Source organism: Myotis davidii, unplaced genomic scaffold, assembly GCF_000327345.1.
Source record: "Myotis davidii unplaced genomic scaffold, ASM32734v1 scaffold1815, whole genome shotgun sequence".
In the NCBI taxonomy this organism is placed as follows: Eukaryota; Metazoa; Chordata; class Mammalia; order Chiroptera; family Vespertilionidae; genus Myotis; species Myotis davidii.
Genome location: NW_006286478.1, coordinates 563,310 through 577,958, shown reverse-complemented (window position 1 = coordinate 577,958; position 14,649 = coordinate 563,310). Strand labels below are relative to the sequence as shown.

The window sequence follows — 14,649 nt, the reverse complement described above, 5'->3', positions numbered from 1 at the left end:
GGTCCGCAGCACTCGAGAACACGCACACACGCGCACACACGAGCATTCCAGGGCCAGAGGTCGCTTGCGTGGCTTTTCTGAGTGTTACGGCGCGCTCCTCCTGCCCCCGCGCGGCGCGGGCAGGGACCCACCGGTTCGCTCCGCACCAGCAGCGGAGACCTGACCCTAGGGAGCGGGACCCCGCGGTCCCGACGCTCTGCTGGGTTCAGGCTACAGGCCCGTATGGAGGGGACTGCAGAGTCCCAGACGCCTGATCTGCGAGACGTGGAGAGCAAGGTGGGCAGGAAGACCCCCGAAGGGCTGCTCCGCGGGCTTCGAGGGGAGCGGGAGCCGGGACCCTCCGGCACCCTGCTGCTCCCGGGGGCGCCGAGCTCGGGCCATGGCCTGGGGGACAAGATCAAGGCGCTGAAGATGGAGCTGGTGAGTGTGGGGCTCCACAGGCTGGGCGGAGGTCGCGGTTGGAGGTAGGACCCGAGTCCCTGAGTCCCCGGTGGAGGGCCTGAAGGAGCGACTCGGAGTTGGCCTGGAGCCCAGGGAGTTTAATCTCCCCACCTAACTCAGCGGGATCTCTCCCAGATCAATCCCTATACCCTGGGGTCATCAATTGCTTCCCCAAGGCTGAGTAGAGTGTAGATGGGTCCTGAAGACTTGGGGTGGGAGGCACAGTCTCTTGGAAGTTTTTCCTGCCAAATAATTGGGAGGGGAGAGGCGAAGACTGGGAAGCGCTGAGAACCTAGTACAGCAGAAATCTCCCCACCCCTACCTCCTCACTCACAGGACCATCTATCCCCCAGTCGCCATTATCGGGCAACCAGTTTTTTCTCCTCCCGCAGACTGGGTCCAGGGTTTGTTCTTCTGAGGCCCCAGTGTTCACGACTGGAGTCAGCACAGTAAAGATTTGGGTGCGAACTGCCTGGACTAGGGCCACTAAAAACATCCTTTCTTTCACTAACGTTCTCCCCATCTCCCTGTGTTTGAAATTTCCTACAACCTTAGCAGACATGAGTAGCAGCACTCTCAGTGTTGGTTTCATCACCTCTGACTCAGTCTCCTCCTCACCCACCCCAGGGTGCACTGGATATTTGGATCTCATCTGTACCTCCTTGGGGAGGACAGGAAACAGGCACCGTCCCCCTTCCCTGTTGCTGCTGGGTCTAGATTCAGAGCCAAAAGAGCAGTTGGGACCCACCAGGCTCCCTGGGGCCCTGATTCCGGTGAAGGTGGTGATTTACACCTGCCATCACTTTACAGCCAGTTCTAGGGAACTGACGAAGTGCCAGCTGCTCTCTGGCCCAGAACCAGGAGGCCACAGTGAGGATGTGAGTTAATGTCTTCCTGGAGCCCCACTGTGTGCCCAGCTCTGTGCCAGGCTGAGCTGTGAGGGAGAGGGGGAGGAGGTCCTGAGAGGCTGGGAGGAGAGCCTTATGGGCAGAGCAATCAGGGAAGGCTCCCTGGAGGGAGGATTTGAATGCCATGTGTGCACTTGGCCTTGAAGGCTGGAGCTGAGCCAAATTCTCCAAAGTAGTGTCCACCTACGGGAGGGGCCTGGCTTTGCCTCATTGTACAGACTTTAGCTCAAGGCCTAGAAAGAGCCTACCTAGAGGGCCCTACTTTGGAAACTAACTCTTAGCAAGTGCGTGTGCCAGACTTCAGGCTGAGCACTTTACAAGATCGTCTCTTAATCCTCATGGCAACACTATTAGGTAAGTGATATTTTATAGATGAAGACACTGCGGCACAAAGAGGTTAGTAATTGCCCCAGGTCATACGAAAAGTTAAAAAGCAGAGCCAAGCGTTGAACCTAGATGACCTGCCTACACTTTACATCTACCATTGAGACCTGCTTTGTGCCAGACACCTTACATACTTTATGTCGTTCACATGAGGAAAGCAGTCGTCATTCTCCCCGTCTCACAGATGAAACATGCTTGTAGGTGCCGAGGTCACACAGGGCGGAGCCATGCCCCGTCTCTCGGGCTCTAACTCTTTTCTGCCTTTGGTGGATATTCCCTGTTTGTAAACTTTAAGGGGTAAGTTTAACTTCTGATTAGGTCTCCACTCTTGACCCAGCCTGGCCTGGGGCCCTAGGCTGCCCATGAAGAGCAAGAGGGAGGGAGCTTTCTGGGGGCCCTAACAGGGAGAGGCTCCCTATGTGCCCCACGGATCCCTGCTCCATTCCCTTCTCCCTCTTCAGGCCAGGATGTCACGAATCTCTTTTACACTCTGCCCTGACCACTGGGTTACAGCCAGGGAGGACAAGGAGCAGGGCAGGGGGGTTCCACCCTGGAGCCACTGTGACAGAACTGGTCCAAGCCCTCTAAGTACTGTCCTTCAACAGTCTTTCTCCCAGCTCTTCTGCAGGGAGGGGACAGTCTTGCCCTTGAGGCCAAGGTCATCCCTGCCTCTAGGCCATTTCCCTCCTGCCCAGTCAGACTCTGGCAGCAGCATGTGGAAAGGAAAAACAGTGGCAACCTCCTCTTAATACTGGCACCCAAATAACTGTGGTTATGACAACAACCCCACAGAACAGTTTGACAAAAAGCTTTAGCCCACTGGTGTGGCTCAGTGGTTGAGCACCCACCTTATGAACCAGGGGGTCAGGGTTCAATTCCTGGTCAGAGCACATGCCCGCGATTGTGGGCTCTACCCCCAGTTTGGGGCGTGCAGAAGGCAGCAGATCAATGATTCTCTCTCGTCATTCATGTTTCTATCTCCCTCTCCCTTCCTCTCTGAAATCAATAAAAAAAATATTTTTTTAAAAAAGCTTCAGGCAAGAAGTGGGGAGGCATAGGTTCAAGTCGTAGCTCTGCTGAATCGTCTTGAGATCTTGAGCAGGGCCTCTCTCTTGGCCTTAGTTTTTCTGCCTCTTCCCGAAGTGAGCGAAGGCCAGTGATTGTGAGACCAGATGATCTCTGAGAGCCTTCCTAGTAATAATAGTCTGAGAATCTCAATCCATGACCAGGGATTTGGGACTGGGATTTTATCCTAGGGCCTGATTTCACTTGAATGGTAAGGGAGCCATACTGTAGCCTCGGGGCTGGGCCGAGAGTCTGATGTGTATGTATTAAGGGGAGGAGTGGGGAACCTGAATCCCTGTGGGAAGAGAATTGGGTTGGAGTGGCCTCTGAGGCAACATCTCTCCTGAGCTGTTTATCCCCCTTCTGTTTCCAAAGAGATGGTGTGAAATGAGTATTATTTTTCTGGCAAAAAAAAAGCCTTGCTTTTTATTGATTTCAGAGAGGGAGGGAAATAGATAGATGCATCAATGATGAGAGAGAATCATTGATCAGCTGCCTCTTGCATGCCCTACACCAGGGATTGAGCCCACAACCTGGGCATATGCGCTTGACCGGAATCAAACCTGGGACCCTTCAGTCTGCAGGCTGGCGCTCTACCCACTGAGCCAAACTGGCTAGGGCTGGCAAGTATATTTGAATTGGAGGAGACACTGCTTTGTCTGTCTAAGTTCCACTAATTTTCAAGGCTCTAAATGGAAATAGATACAATATATCTATTGCCTCTAAGATGGAGTAGATACAATACTAGTATATGATATGTTTAAAAGCCTTGAGAAATTAAGACAATTGGGAGAGAATTTGGTGATGACTTACTGACAACTATATAGCAAACTAAGCAAAACAGTAGTAGTAGTAGTAATATTATACATGAATAATACTAATATAACATATTATAACATTAATAAAAACATATTCAATTGTCCTGTCAGGGAATTGAACCATGACCTCCTGGTTCATGGGTAGACGCTCAACCACCACTGAGCCATGCTGGCTGGGCAACGTATTATTATTCTAAGGAAAACATAAAGTTGTAAGAAATGTAAGGTAACTATAGTAAACCACATGGCTTAGCTGTGATTGAATTTTAATAAGATAAACACTGAATAATTAATTTTATTGTATGTAATGGGAATATGGGGAGATGGGAAAGGTGCCTGTATGGCAGAGGAATGGGGAGTAAATTGAAAGAGTTAAATCCTTAACCTGTCGTGTGAGAAGTCAGTAGAAAATAGCTAAGACTTAAAAATTAGTAAGTAGCATGTTATTTGGAAATTAGAAGGTAAGTACCAAAATAAACAGCTAAAAAAATTAATAGTTGTTTCTGGAGTGTGGGATTTAGGACAATGATGGGAAACTGTTACTTTTCATAATAAGTCTTGCAGAACTTTTTGCCTCTTTAATCTTTCACTATCTATTACTTTGACTAAAAATGACACTAAATAAAAGGAGCTTTTAAGTCGGGTGGCAGAACCGGGGTTCCCAGGGAGGTATGCTAGAAGTGAAGCTAGGGAGATGGGCAAGAGCCATATTATGAAAGCCTTTGAATGCCAGCTGCTAAACTGTTTACATTTATTCTCTAAGAGCAGTGCAAAGCCCATAAGGGCTCTTGAGCAAGGGAGGGACAGGTTCAAACTTGTGTTTGGGAAATATGATTCAGTGCCTCTGAGCTGAAAGGGACCCTAGAGATTACCCAGTCAGTCAGACTTACTCCCGGTACAAGCAGGGAGACTGGTGTGGGGTGGAGGATAGCACTGAATCCCTAGTCAGAGGGATTCTGACCCTATGAAGCTCTAGCCAACTCTTCTCTCCCTTAATAATTGCTGCCGGCACCGTGAAGTGACTGGGGGACCAGGGTAGCTCCCTCTTTACCCCTCAGCTCCTGTCTTCTTTTGGTCCAGTCTACCTCCCAATTAACAGCTGGCCTCCTATCAGACTATTCGTTGGCTGTTTCTAAGTTTACTGGTGACGCTGGACCGGTTGTTTCAGGAGTTAGTAGTAATTCCTATCTATGAAGTTCAAAGCTCAGTAGGATCAGATTTTAATATTTAACATTTACTGAGACCTTACTCTGTGGCAGGCACCGTGCTGAGTACTTAATAGACAGCATCCCAAAATTCTCACAGCCACCCTGTGAGGTGAGTGATTTAACGCTATTTTACAAACCAGGAAACCGAGCTCAAAGAAGATATGAAAGTTGGCTATAGTGGTGTTGACAATCAGGGGTAGAGGTGAGGCTTTAAAACAGTAATCTGTCTGCATCTAAGCCCACACTCCAAACCCTCTGTTTCCATGCCTTTTTTTAAAAAAAAAACAAAACTTTTTTTTTTTTTTACTGATTTTTAGAGAGAGAGGAAGAGAGAGAAACATTGATATGAGAGTGAAACATCGATTGATCAGCTGCCTCCAGCAAGCCTCCCAATGGGGGTCAAGCCTCCACCCCAGGCATGCGCCTGATAGAATCAAACCTGGCAACCCTTTGGTGCCCGGGACAATGTCCAACCAACTGAGCCGCACCAGCCAGGGCTCCCTGCTTCTTGAGAGTGAAACATAGTTGGTTGGATCCCAAGGTAGGGGTCTCTGGAAACATTTGGAAAATGCATGGCCCAGAACCGGAACTGATTCCTTCTCCCACTCCCCCAGGCTTACCTGCGAGCCATTGACGTGAAGATCCTACAGCAGCTGCTGACTTTGAATGAGGGCATTGAGGCGCTCCGCTGGCTGTTGGAAGAACGGGGGACATTGACCAGCCACTGCAGCAGCCTCACCAGCAGTCAATATAGCCTGACGGGTGGGAGCCCAGGCCACTCAAGGAGAGGCAGCTGGGACAGCCTGCCAGACGTCGGCTCCACTGACCAGCTGGACAGTGTCTCCATTGGCAGCTTCCTGGACACCGTGGCACCCCCTGAGCTGGATGAACCGGGCAACCTTAGGGCTCCCCATCCTGAGATGGACTGGGCAAAGGTTAGACCTGGTGGGGAGAGGGCCAGGACTGAGTTGGACCTGGCAGCCACCAAGCTAGGGAGCTTGAGGCCTGTGTGGAAGCCCCCAAAGGCGGGGCTCCAAGGTGGGCCTCCTGAGCCACCAGAGGATGAAAATGCCGAGCTGGGCTTTGAGGTCCACTGGTACTGGGGGCAGTGCCAGGATGATGTGACCTTCCTGTAACCACATTTCCACCCTTTTGTTCTGCTGTGGCTCTTTCTTCACTAGGCCCTAGTCTCCCTTGAAATTTATTCTCTCTCAATTTGGGACTAGGAAGAGGCTGCATTGAAATCAGTTACCATGGAAATCTGGCCTCACCATCTCTTTGGTCCTTGGTGAAGCTGTGCCTCTATCCCTCAATTATTGGATAAAAAAAAAATATATATATATTTTTTTTCCCATAGATATATTAACTCTCGAGCAGGGGTGGGAAACGTTCAGCCTATGGTCCGCATAAGGAAATCATTTGGTTTGGCCCTGCCAAGGCATTACGGGTGCGTTAACTAAATGTTTGACCAAGTATAGCAGGCTAATATTTAAGTTGATAATTTTGTATGGCCCGTGAACGATGTTACAAATATCCAAATGGCCCTTGGCAGAAGTTTCCCACCCCTGCTCTTGAGGGTGTGATGGTCTCTCTTTCCTTTTCCTCCATAACTACGTAAGGATTTGAAGGATTTAGGGCCCTTAGGAGGTCACTCATGAAGAGAATAATGGCTTCACTCAATGTCTAAGAGCCTTGGCTGTCTTCCCCCCTCCCTCTCCCCCAAACCTTGGCCAAGATGGATGGCTGTGGATGGACATGGTCACTCAGGATTAGCCTTCCTAGTAACCTTTGGGGTTGGTAGAACCACGGTTTCCTGTTTGGTGAGTGATGTCAATGAACCAGTCATTTTGGTGGTAATAGGTCAGTATAGTGGTATCTGAACCCCTGCTGCTAAGTGAGACCATGCAATTTATTCTCCAAACCATTACTTCTTGTGAGGGAGAACATACCACCCCTCCTGGCAAGAAACTTTCTCACTGTCAGAAAGGTTCATACTTTTTAAACCAGGTTATTTTCATTTCATCCTAGGGGATCTCGCTTCCTCTGTAACCACACCCTTGCCTGGTGCCAGCACTCCTATATCTGTGCTTTTAGGGAGGGAAACTGTCAAGGGCCTCCACCCACTGCTCTCAAAAGTCCTGCCACAGTCAGTTCGTGTTTTACCCTGTCCCTGGGTTGTCCCCATTCTTGTATTCTGTCTCCAGATCTGTCTGCCAGGAGGTTCAGCCTTTGTGTCTCCACACCTTCTCAGTTTCCACTTCCACTTCAGGCCTCAGGCCTTTTATATGCAGATGAGTCCCCATTGCTTAGGGAGGACAAGCTTGAGGTCTCAGAGTTCTGGGGGCGTACCAAATCTCCAAAGTGAGGAGGTGTCTTCTTTTCTAATTCCGTGATTCCTCCTCCCCCACCTTGCCCCGACCCTCTACCATTTGATCAAAAGGACCTGCCCAGAGACTGGGACACAGGAATCCCCTTGTTTGAATTACAATGGGGGGTGTGGTGTGGCAGGGAAAGACAGAGGCTCTTTAGTCCTAGGGCCCACATCCCGGGGAGGAGGGAGAGATTGAGGGAAAGGCCACTTTCCTTCCTCCCTTAGAGCAAGCCCTAGACTCCTAGGACCTGAGGAGGGAGCAGGGGACTGGCTCTGGGCCTGGGTCCCAGGGCCCTAAAGAATTGCACCAAAGAAAGAATTCAGGGAAGCTGCCAACCTGAGGCTCAGGGAGGGGACAAGGAGACAAGGGTTGATGTCAAAGAATGAACTCTTGGAAATTAACCCTTTGAACCCCAGGTAACTGCCCATAAGTCGGTCCCTATCTTTCCTGGGGCCTGAAACTAGATTATTGGAAGGCGAAAAGGATATCAGGTGATCTTTGCCTATTTGCTGTACCCTCCTGAGTTGTAGGAGTCATCCCCAAATCCTAGAATAACTGCTGCAATTTCTCTACTTATCATTCTATGCTGGAGAAGGGAAGGAAGCCAGGCTGATCATCTCCACTTCCCCTAAACTCCTCAATTCTTACTCTGCACCCTCACCCCAATCAGTGTGGGACAATACATTCAGTCCATGGCTGTCCCCTAAAGACCCTCTCTCCTCCTCCCATCCCCTCAATGTGATTGATATCACTAAAATGTATTCTTGGCCTCTCCTCTGCTGCCCACCAGCCCTCCCCTTACCACCGCTCCTGGTCTTGGGGCTCCTGACTCCCTACCCCCTACCCCGGGGGCTGGAAATTCAAATACCCTTTTCTAATTCCTACTCTGTTGCCATTTTGTAGTGTGCCCTTGGGGAACTGCTTTGTATTCCTTTTTGAAGCTTGCTTATTTGTTTAGTCTACAAACTTCTGAGCTGAAGAAGTTGCCTGCCATCTTGTGGTCATTATGCACCATTGCCATGAGTGGGTGGGGGAACCTCCAAATTCAAACACAGCCTTACAGAAGACCAGTCCCTTCAGTGCACAGACAGACTGGAGAGTCTTGCCCAGTGTCATCCATGGCAATGCCCAGGTTAGAGAACCCAGGTGTCTCCCGCCTGCTTGCCTGCCCACAGTTCTATCACTTGGTTAGACTGTTCCTCCACCTCACCCAGTTAATACACCCAAACCTAAAGGGACTGAAAGCAATTTTTCCCTATTTTATTTATATTATTTTTAAAATATATTTCTTTATTGATTTCAGAGAGGAAGGGAGAGGGAGAGAGAGAGATAGAAACATCGATGATGAGAGAGAACCATTGATCGGCTGCCTCCCGCACGACCCCCACTGGGGATGGAGCCCACAACCCTGGGCATGTGCCCTTGAGCAGAATCGAACCTGGGACCCTTCAGTCCGCAGGCTGATGCTCTATCCACTGAGCCAAACCGGCTAGGGCAATTTTCCCCTATTTTAATATTTGGGTACTCATCCTACTGTAAAGAGGCAGCTCCATGTTTAGAAAAGGGCTATAGGCTCTGAGGAAAGAGAACCTTGGACCTGGATTGGGTAAAAGGTACACGAATCCGGACTGCAGATATAAGGAAAATCAATCCTGGACCATTTTTCTGGGAAGGCAGGTGAGTAGAGCCGAAAATCATGGGGTCAAAACTCCAGTCGGCGGAGGTTAGAAGTGGGGTCTGGGGTGGAGAGGTTTGAGATTAGGAAATCCAGATGGGTCCTACGGAGTTGGGGGCTCCATATGTCAGGGTATTACAAGGAAATGCGACTTTTTTTTAAGTGGGTAATTAGGTAATTTAAAACATTTAATTCTTAGCAATCCTATAAGCAATGCATTATTATCAATGTATTGTTGCTTAGACATTTGCTCAGGTAGTAATATAAGTAATAAATGAATGGTAATATGAACCTAGTTCAGTTTGATTGCAGGGGCTCAACTGGATAGAGGCATGTGAGGGTGTTGAGGAGCTGGAGAGGTTCGGTGAGTTGGGATGCCTGGGCACTCCAGGTAGGTCTGGGCATCCTATCTTAATATCTTACACCCTATTTCACTCACAGAGAAGTTCAGGAACCCAGGAAACACACATCCTTGTTCCCTCCTACCAGCCTTTGGACCTGCTGCTTGAGACTTAGCTCTCCTGTTAACTTTGACCTTCCTAGCTAGCTAAGAGAAAGAGAAGGGAGGGAAATGGGGGGAGATAAGAGAGAATGAGATGGAAGTGGAGTGCTACAAGTATGATCAGAGGGAGCATACTGTCCTCCAAGTGGGCCTGAGGCTTTTGTCAGGGCTCATGATAAAGGCAGAGATGCACTTGCTCTTGGCAACTGCAGAAATAGTGCCTGAGAGGATGAGGGTGGTGCTGACTGGGGTGGGTACATCATGAAGACACGAGACCATGTGAGTGGACAAGGGTAAGGGCCTGCATTTAGGATGGGGGCAGTGAGGTTGAGCACTGGGCCGACTGGAAGCCCAGTGGCACCTTAGGTGAGAAACGCTTGGGGCTTGATGTAGACACAAGCTCACTGTGCATGGTGCCAGGCACACACTGGGTGTTCAGTGACACCTGTTGACTGAATGGAGGAATGAATGTGTATAAACCCACAAGGAGATGTGACTTTTTTAAGTGGGTAATTAGGTAATAGGTAATTTAAAACATTATTTAATTCTTAGCAACCCTATAAACAATGCATTATTAACAATGTATTGTTGCTTAGACATTTGCTCAGGTAGTAATGTAAGTAATAAATGAATGGTAATATGAACCTAGTTCAGTTTGATTGCAGGGGCTTCTAGGAAATCTACCTCTCCACTTTCCACTCTCACAAACCTTACTTTCCTAGGAGAACAGATTAGTGCTGCCCAGCGGCAGGGCCAGCATACTAGTTTCCTATTGCTGCTGTAATGAATTACCATAAACTTAATTGCTTAAAATAACACAAGTGCATTAGCTTACAGTTCTGGAGGCCACAGCTCTGAAATCCATTTCATTGGGCTAAATTAAAAGTCAAAATGTTGACAAGCTTGCATACCTTCTGGAGTCTCTAGGGGAGAATCTGCTTCTTGGCCTTTTCCAGGTTCTAGAGGCTGCTTGCATTCCTTGGTTCATGGCCCCTTCCTCCATCATAAGCCAGCAGCATAGCATCTTCACTCCTCGGACCTCTGCTTCCATCCTTCTCCAATTCTCCTGTTTCCTCTGATGAGAATCACATTCTGATTACATGTCTTTGTAATTATATTGGGTCCACTGAGACAATCCAGAATCATCTCCCCACCTCAAGATCTTTAACCATACCTTCAAAGTCCCTTTTGCCATATCAGCTAAGATACTAACAGGTTCTGGGAATAGGACATGAACATCAACCACAGGCAGAGATGGAAGGTGGGCAGAAGGATGCACCCAGGGCCAGAATGAGCCTCTATGCGTTGTCCAGCCTCTCTTAGGCTGGTGCCAAGGGAGACAGGCCCAGGCTCCATGTCTGGAGAATAGCAAGTGCCTCCTGAATCATCACTACCAGGAAGAAGTGAGAATGAAGGTCTTAGTTTAAGGAACTTTTCAGGCCTGAAATTCTGCTAGACAACTCTGTCTTCAACATTGCCTCCTCTCCAGAAATATTCTGTACTCCTCAAGGCAGAAGATAATTACCATCAAATTAGCCAAGGCTCTCTCTGGAAAGGGTAGATTTTTCTCCTCCTTAAAAAAAAAAAAGATTGATTTTAGATAAAGGGAGAAACATCAGTTTGGCCCTGGCTGGTTTGGCTCAGTGGATGGAGGGTTGGCCTAGGTACTGAAGGGTCCCGGGTTCAATTCCGGTCAAAGGCACATGCCTGGGTTTCGGGCTCGATCCCTAGTAGGAGGTGTGCAGGAGGCAGCCGATCAATGATTATCATTGATGTTTCAATCTCTATCTCTCTCCTCCTCTCTGAAATCAATGCAAATATATATATATATATATAAACAATATTTGAAAAAACAAACACCAGTTTGTTCCACTTATTTATGCATTCATTGGTGATTTTTATATGTACCTTGACCAGGAATTGAACCTGCAACCTTGGCTAATTGGGATGACACTCTAACCAACTGAGCTACCTGGCCAGGGTAATTTTTTCCTTATTTGTTATTCTTTAATAGTTAAACTCTCATCATCAGTTTATACTAGGTCTCTTGTTTTATTTGCTTTTGATCCTTGATCCTTATTCTCATTCTTCCCCCTGACCCAGGCATACACTCCAGTGTGTTCACTATGTCTTTGTGCATGTATGTGTCTTTAAATACATACATACTAGAAGCCCGGTGCACAAAATTTGTACACGGATAGGGCTCTTAGGCCTGGCAGGTGATCAGGGCCTATCTGTGGGGCAACTGGTACGGCGATTGAGGGGCCCCCACTGGCACCTGCCTTGGCCGGCCTAGTGCCCACCTCCAGCTGTGAGCCCAGCTTCTGGCTAAGCGGTGCTCCCCGCTGTGAAAGCACACTGACCACCAGGGGGTAGCTCCTGTGTTGAGCATCTGCCCCCTGGTGGTCAGTGCACATCAGTGACTGGTCGTTCCGCCATTTGGTTGATTTGCATATTAGGCTTTTATTATATAGAAAACTTATGTGTTTTAATATATACAAGTGGTATAACTTTATAATGAGCTAACTTTTATAATGAATTGCTCCATATTTCAGTGATTTAACACAATAAAGACTTATTTTTAACTTACACAGGAGACCAGGTATTCTGGCTGGACAGCTCTCCTCCACTGTGCATTTCAGGTCCCAGGCTCCTTCCATTTTCAGGTGGTGACAGCCTGATCCTGCATCATAAGGTTCCCTGTTAATTTTTCACCAAATCATTTTATTATCCCTTAATGACCACTTTATGAATTGGTTATTTCAACAGGGATTATAAAATTATGATTTTCAAAGGCCATTATTTCTCCCTTTATTAGTTCTAATTCTGTATGGAAAAACTTTTCACATCCTCTAGAACCATTTGGTTACCCTGAATTAAAGTTCATATCAGAATGTTAAGGTAAATGCTTAAATCTCTTTCCTTATTTATCTCTTTCATGCCCCCACCTGGGGATCAAGCCTGCAACCCAGGCATGTGCCCTGACCAGGAATCAAACTGTGTCCTCCTGGTTCACAGGTTGACATTCAACCACTGAGCCATGCTGGCCAGGCTTCTCTCCCTCTCTCTCTCTCTCTCTCTCTCTCTCTCTTTTTAAATTGATTTCAGAGAGAGAGAGAGAGAGACATCAGTTTGCTGTTTCAGTCATTTATGCACTTATTGGTTGCTTCTTATATGTGCCCTGACCAGAGATTGAGTCCGCAACCTTGGCAATACTCTAACCAACTGAGCTACCCAGCCAGGGATGCTCTCTCTTTAAATTATTATTGTGAACTTGTAGTTTTTATATATTTAGTATCTTAATCACTTCCAGTTATTTTTTATATTATATAACATTTCAAGCATACACAAAAATAGAGAAAATAATATCATGGATTTCCAGGCACTCATCAGTCAGCTTCAGTAATTATCAATTCATGGCCAATCTTGATTTATTTATTCCCTCAACTGCTCTCCCCTGAGATTATTTTGAAGCAAAACTAGGTATGATTCCAATTCATCTGTGGTTTAGTATGTATCTCTAAAAGATAAGGGATTTTATTACCACTATTGTACCTAAAAATTAATAATTTCTCAATATAATATAGTTGATATTCAGTTTTCCCCAATTTTCTTCTTCTTTTTAAAAATCCTCACCTGAGGATATTTTTCCATTGATTTTTATTTCTTTATTTTTAATGAGATTTATTCTCTCTTTTTAAAAAATATTTTTATTTATTTCAGAGAGGAAAGGAGAGGGGGGGGAGAGAGGAGAGAGAGGAAGAAACATCAATTATGAGAGAGATCGGCTGCCTCCTGCACGCCCCTCACTGGGGATTGAGCCTGCAACCCAGGCATGTCCCCTTGACTGGAATCGAACCTGGGACCCTTCAGTCTGCAGGTCAACGCTCTATCCACTGAGCCAAACCAGCTAGGGCTCCGTTGGTTTTTAGAGATAGTGGAAGAGAGAGAAAAAGATAAAGAGAAATATCTATGTGAGAGAAATACATTGATTGGTTCTCTTGCACGCACCCCAACCAGGGCCTGGCCCGGAAGGAGCCTGCAACCGAGATACATGCCCTGGATGGAAATTGAACCTGGGACCTTTTGGTCCGCAGGCTGACTGACGCTCTATCCACCGAGCAAAACCAGCTAGGGCCCCAATTTTCTGATAAACTTAAAAAAAAGTTTTAGTATCAGGGTTATGCTGGCCTCCTAAAAAGAGTTAGGAAGTGTTTTCTCCTCCCGTTTTCTAAAAGCATTTGGTAAGATTGGCAGTATTATTCAGTATTTGATAGAATTCATCAGTTAAATCATCTGGGCCTGAGGTTTTCTTTATGGGAAGATTTATTTTTATAACAAGTTTAATTTTTTTGATACATATAGGGCTATTCAGTCTTTTAATTTCATTTTGAATTAATTTTGGTAAGTTGTGTTTCTCAAATAATTTGATCATTTCATCTAAGTTATTGACTTTATTAGCATAAAGTTGTTCATATTCTCCCTTGTTATTCTTTTAAAAACTGGACTCGTAAAATAAAGCACAAATGTAGAGAACACAGAAAAAAAGGGTAAGATATGTTACCACTACCATGTCAAGAACTAAAACCCACCCAGAAGTCCTGGCCATGGCCTTATCCCAAGTATAATCCCTTTCCTCTGCCATCAGTAACCATTTCCTGACTAGAGTATTTAGTTCTTTACATCTTTTTTTATAGTTTTATATCCAAATGTATATCCAGCCCTAGCCGGTTTTGCTCAGTGGATAGAGCATTGGCCTGGGGAATGAAGGGTCCCAGGTTGGATTCCAGTCAAGGGCACATACCTCCGTTGAGGACTTGATCCTGTGCAGGAAGCAACCAATCAATGTCTGTGTGTCTATCCCTCTCTTACTCTCCCTAAAAATCAATGGAAAAGTATCTTCGGGTCAGGATTAACAACAACAAAAACAAATGCATATCCACAAAACACACTACCACACTGGAGCCAGGAGACCACAAATCCCCTCATTGTCATTGTTATTGTGTTAATTGTTGACTTAATTATCCTGTACCCACCTATGTGTAAAAAAAAAAAAAGTATGTGTCACCCTGGCAGGTATGGCTCTGTTGGGTTGCTGGTTCAATTCCTGGCCAGGGCACATGCCTGGGTTGCAGGCTGGATCCCCAGTAAGGGTGTGTGGGAGGTAGCCAATGGATGTCTCACTCCACATTGACGTTTCTTTCCCTCTAAAAATCAATAAAAAGTAACAAAAAAATGTATCTATCATTTTACTTTTTATCCAATTCCAAAGGTTT

At 46.6% G+C, this 14,649-nt stretch overlaps 1 protein-coding gene and 1 long non-coding RNA gene across 2 annotated transcripts in view; one reads left to right on the top strand and one right to left on the bottom strand.

Moving 5' to 3' along the window:
* LURAP1 (leucine rich adaptor protein 1) overlaps positions 1-5,978 on the top strand; it is a 6,575-nt gene extending 597 nt beyond the window's left edge. Inside the window, exons 2-3 of the mRNA XM_006757981.2 lie at positions 18-420; positions 5,439-5,978. Of these exons, the coding sequence (XP_006758044.1) occupies positions 223-420; positions 5,439-5,960 (720 nt within the window). The 5' untranslated portion in view covers positions 18-222 and the 3' untranslated portion in view covers positions 5,961-5,978. The remainder of the gene's footprint in view (positions 1-17; positions 421-5,438) is intronic.
* Positions 5,979-9,023: 3,045 nt separating this feature from the next.
* On the bottom strand, positions 9,024-10,677 carry LOC107182162. The gene is made up of 2 exons (XR_001512886.1): positions 10,019-10,677; positions 9,024-9,163 (listed from the first exon to the last, which is right to left on the bottom strand). It is a non-coding gene; the product is annotated as an uncharacterized LOC107182162 (long non-coding RNA).
* Between the last annotated feature and the right edge of the window lie 3,972 nt (positions 10,678-14,649).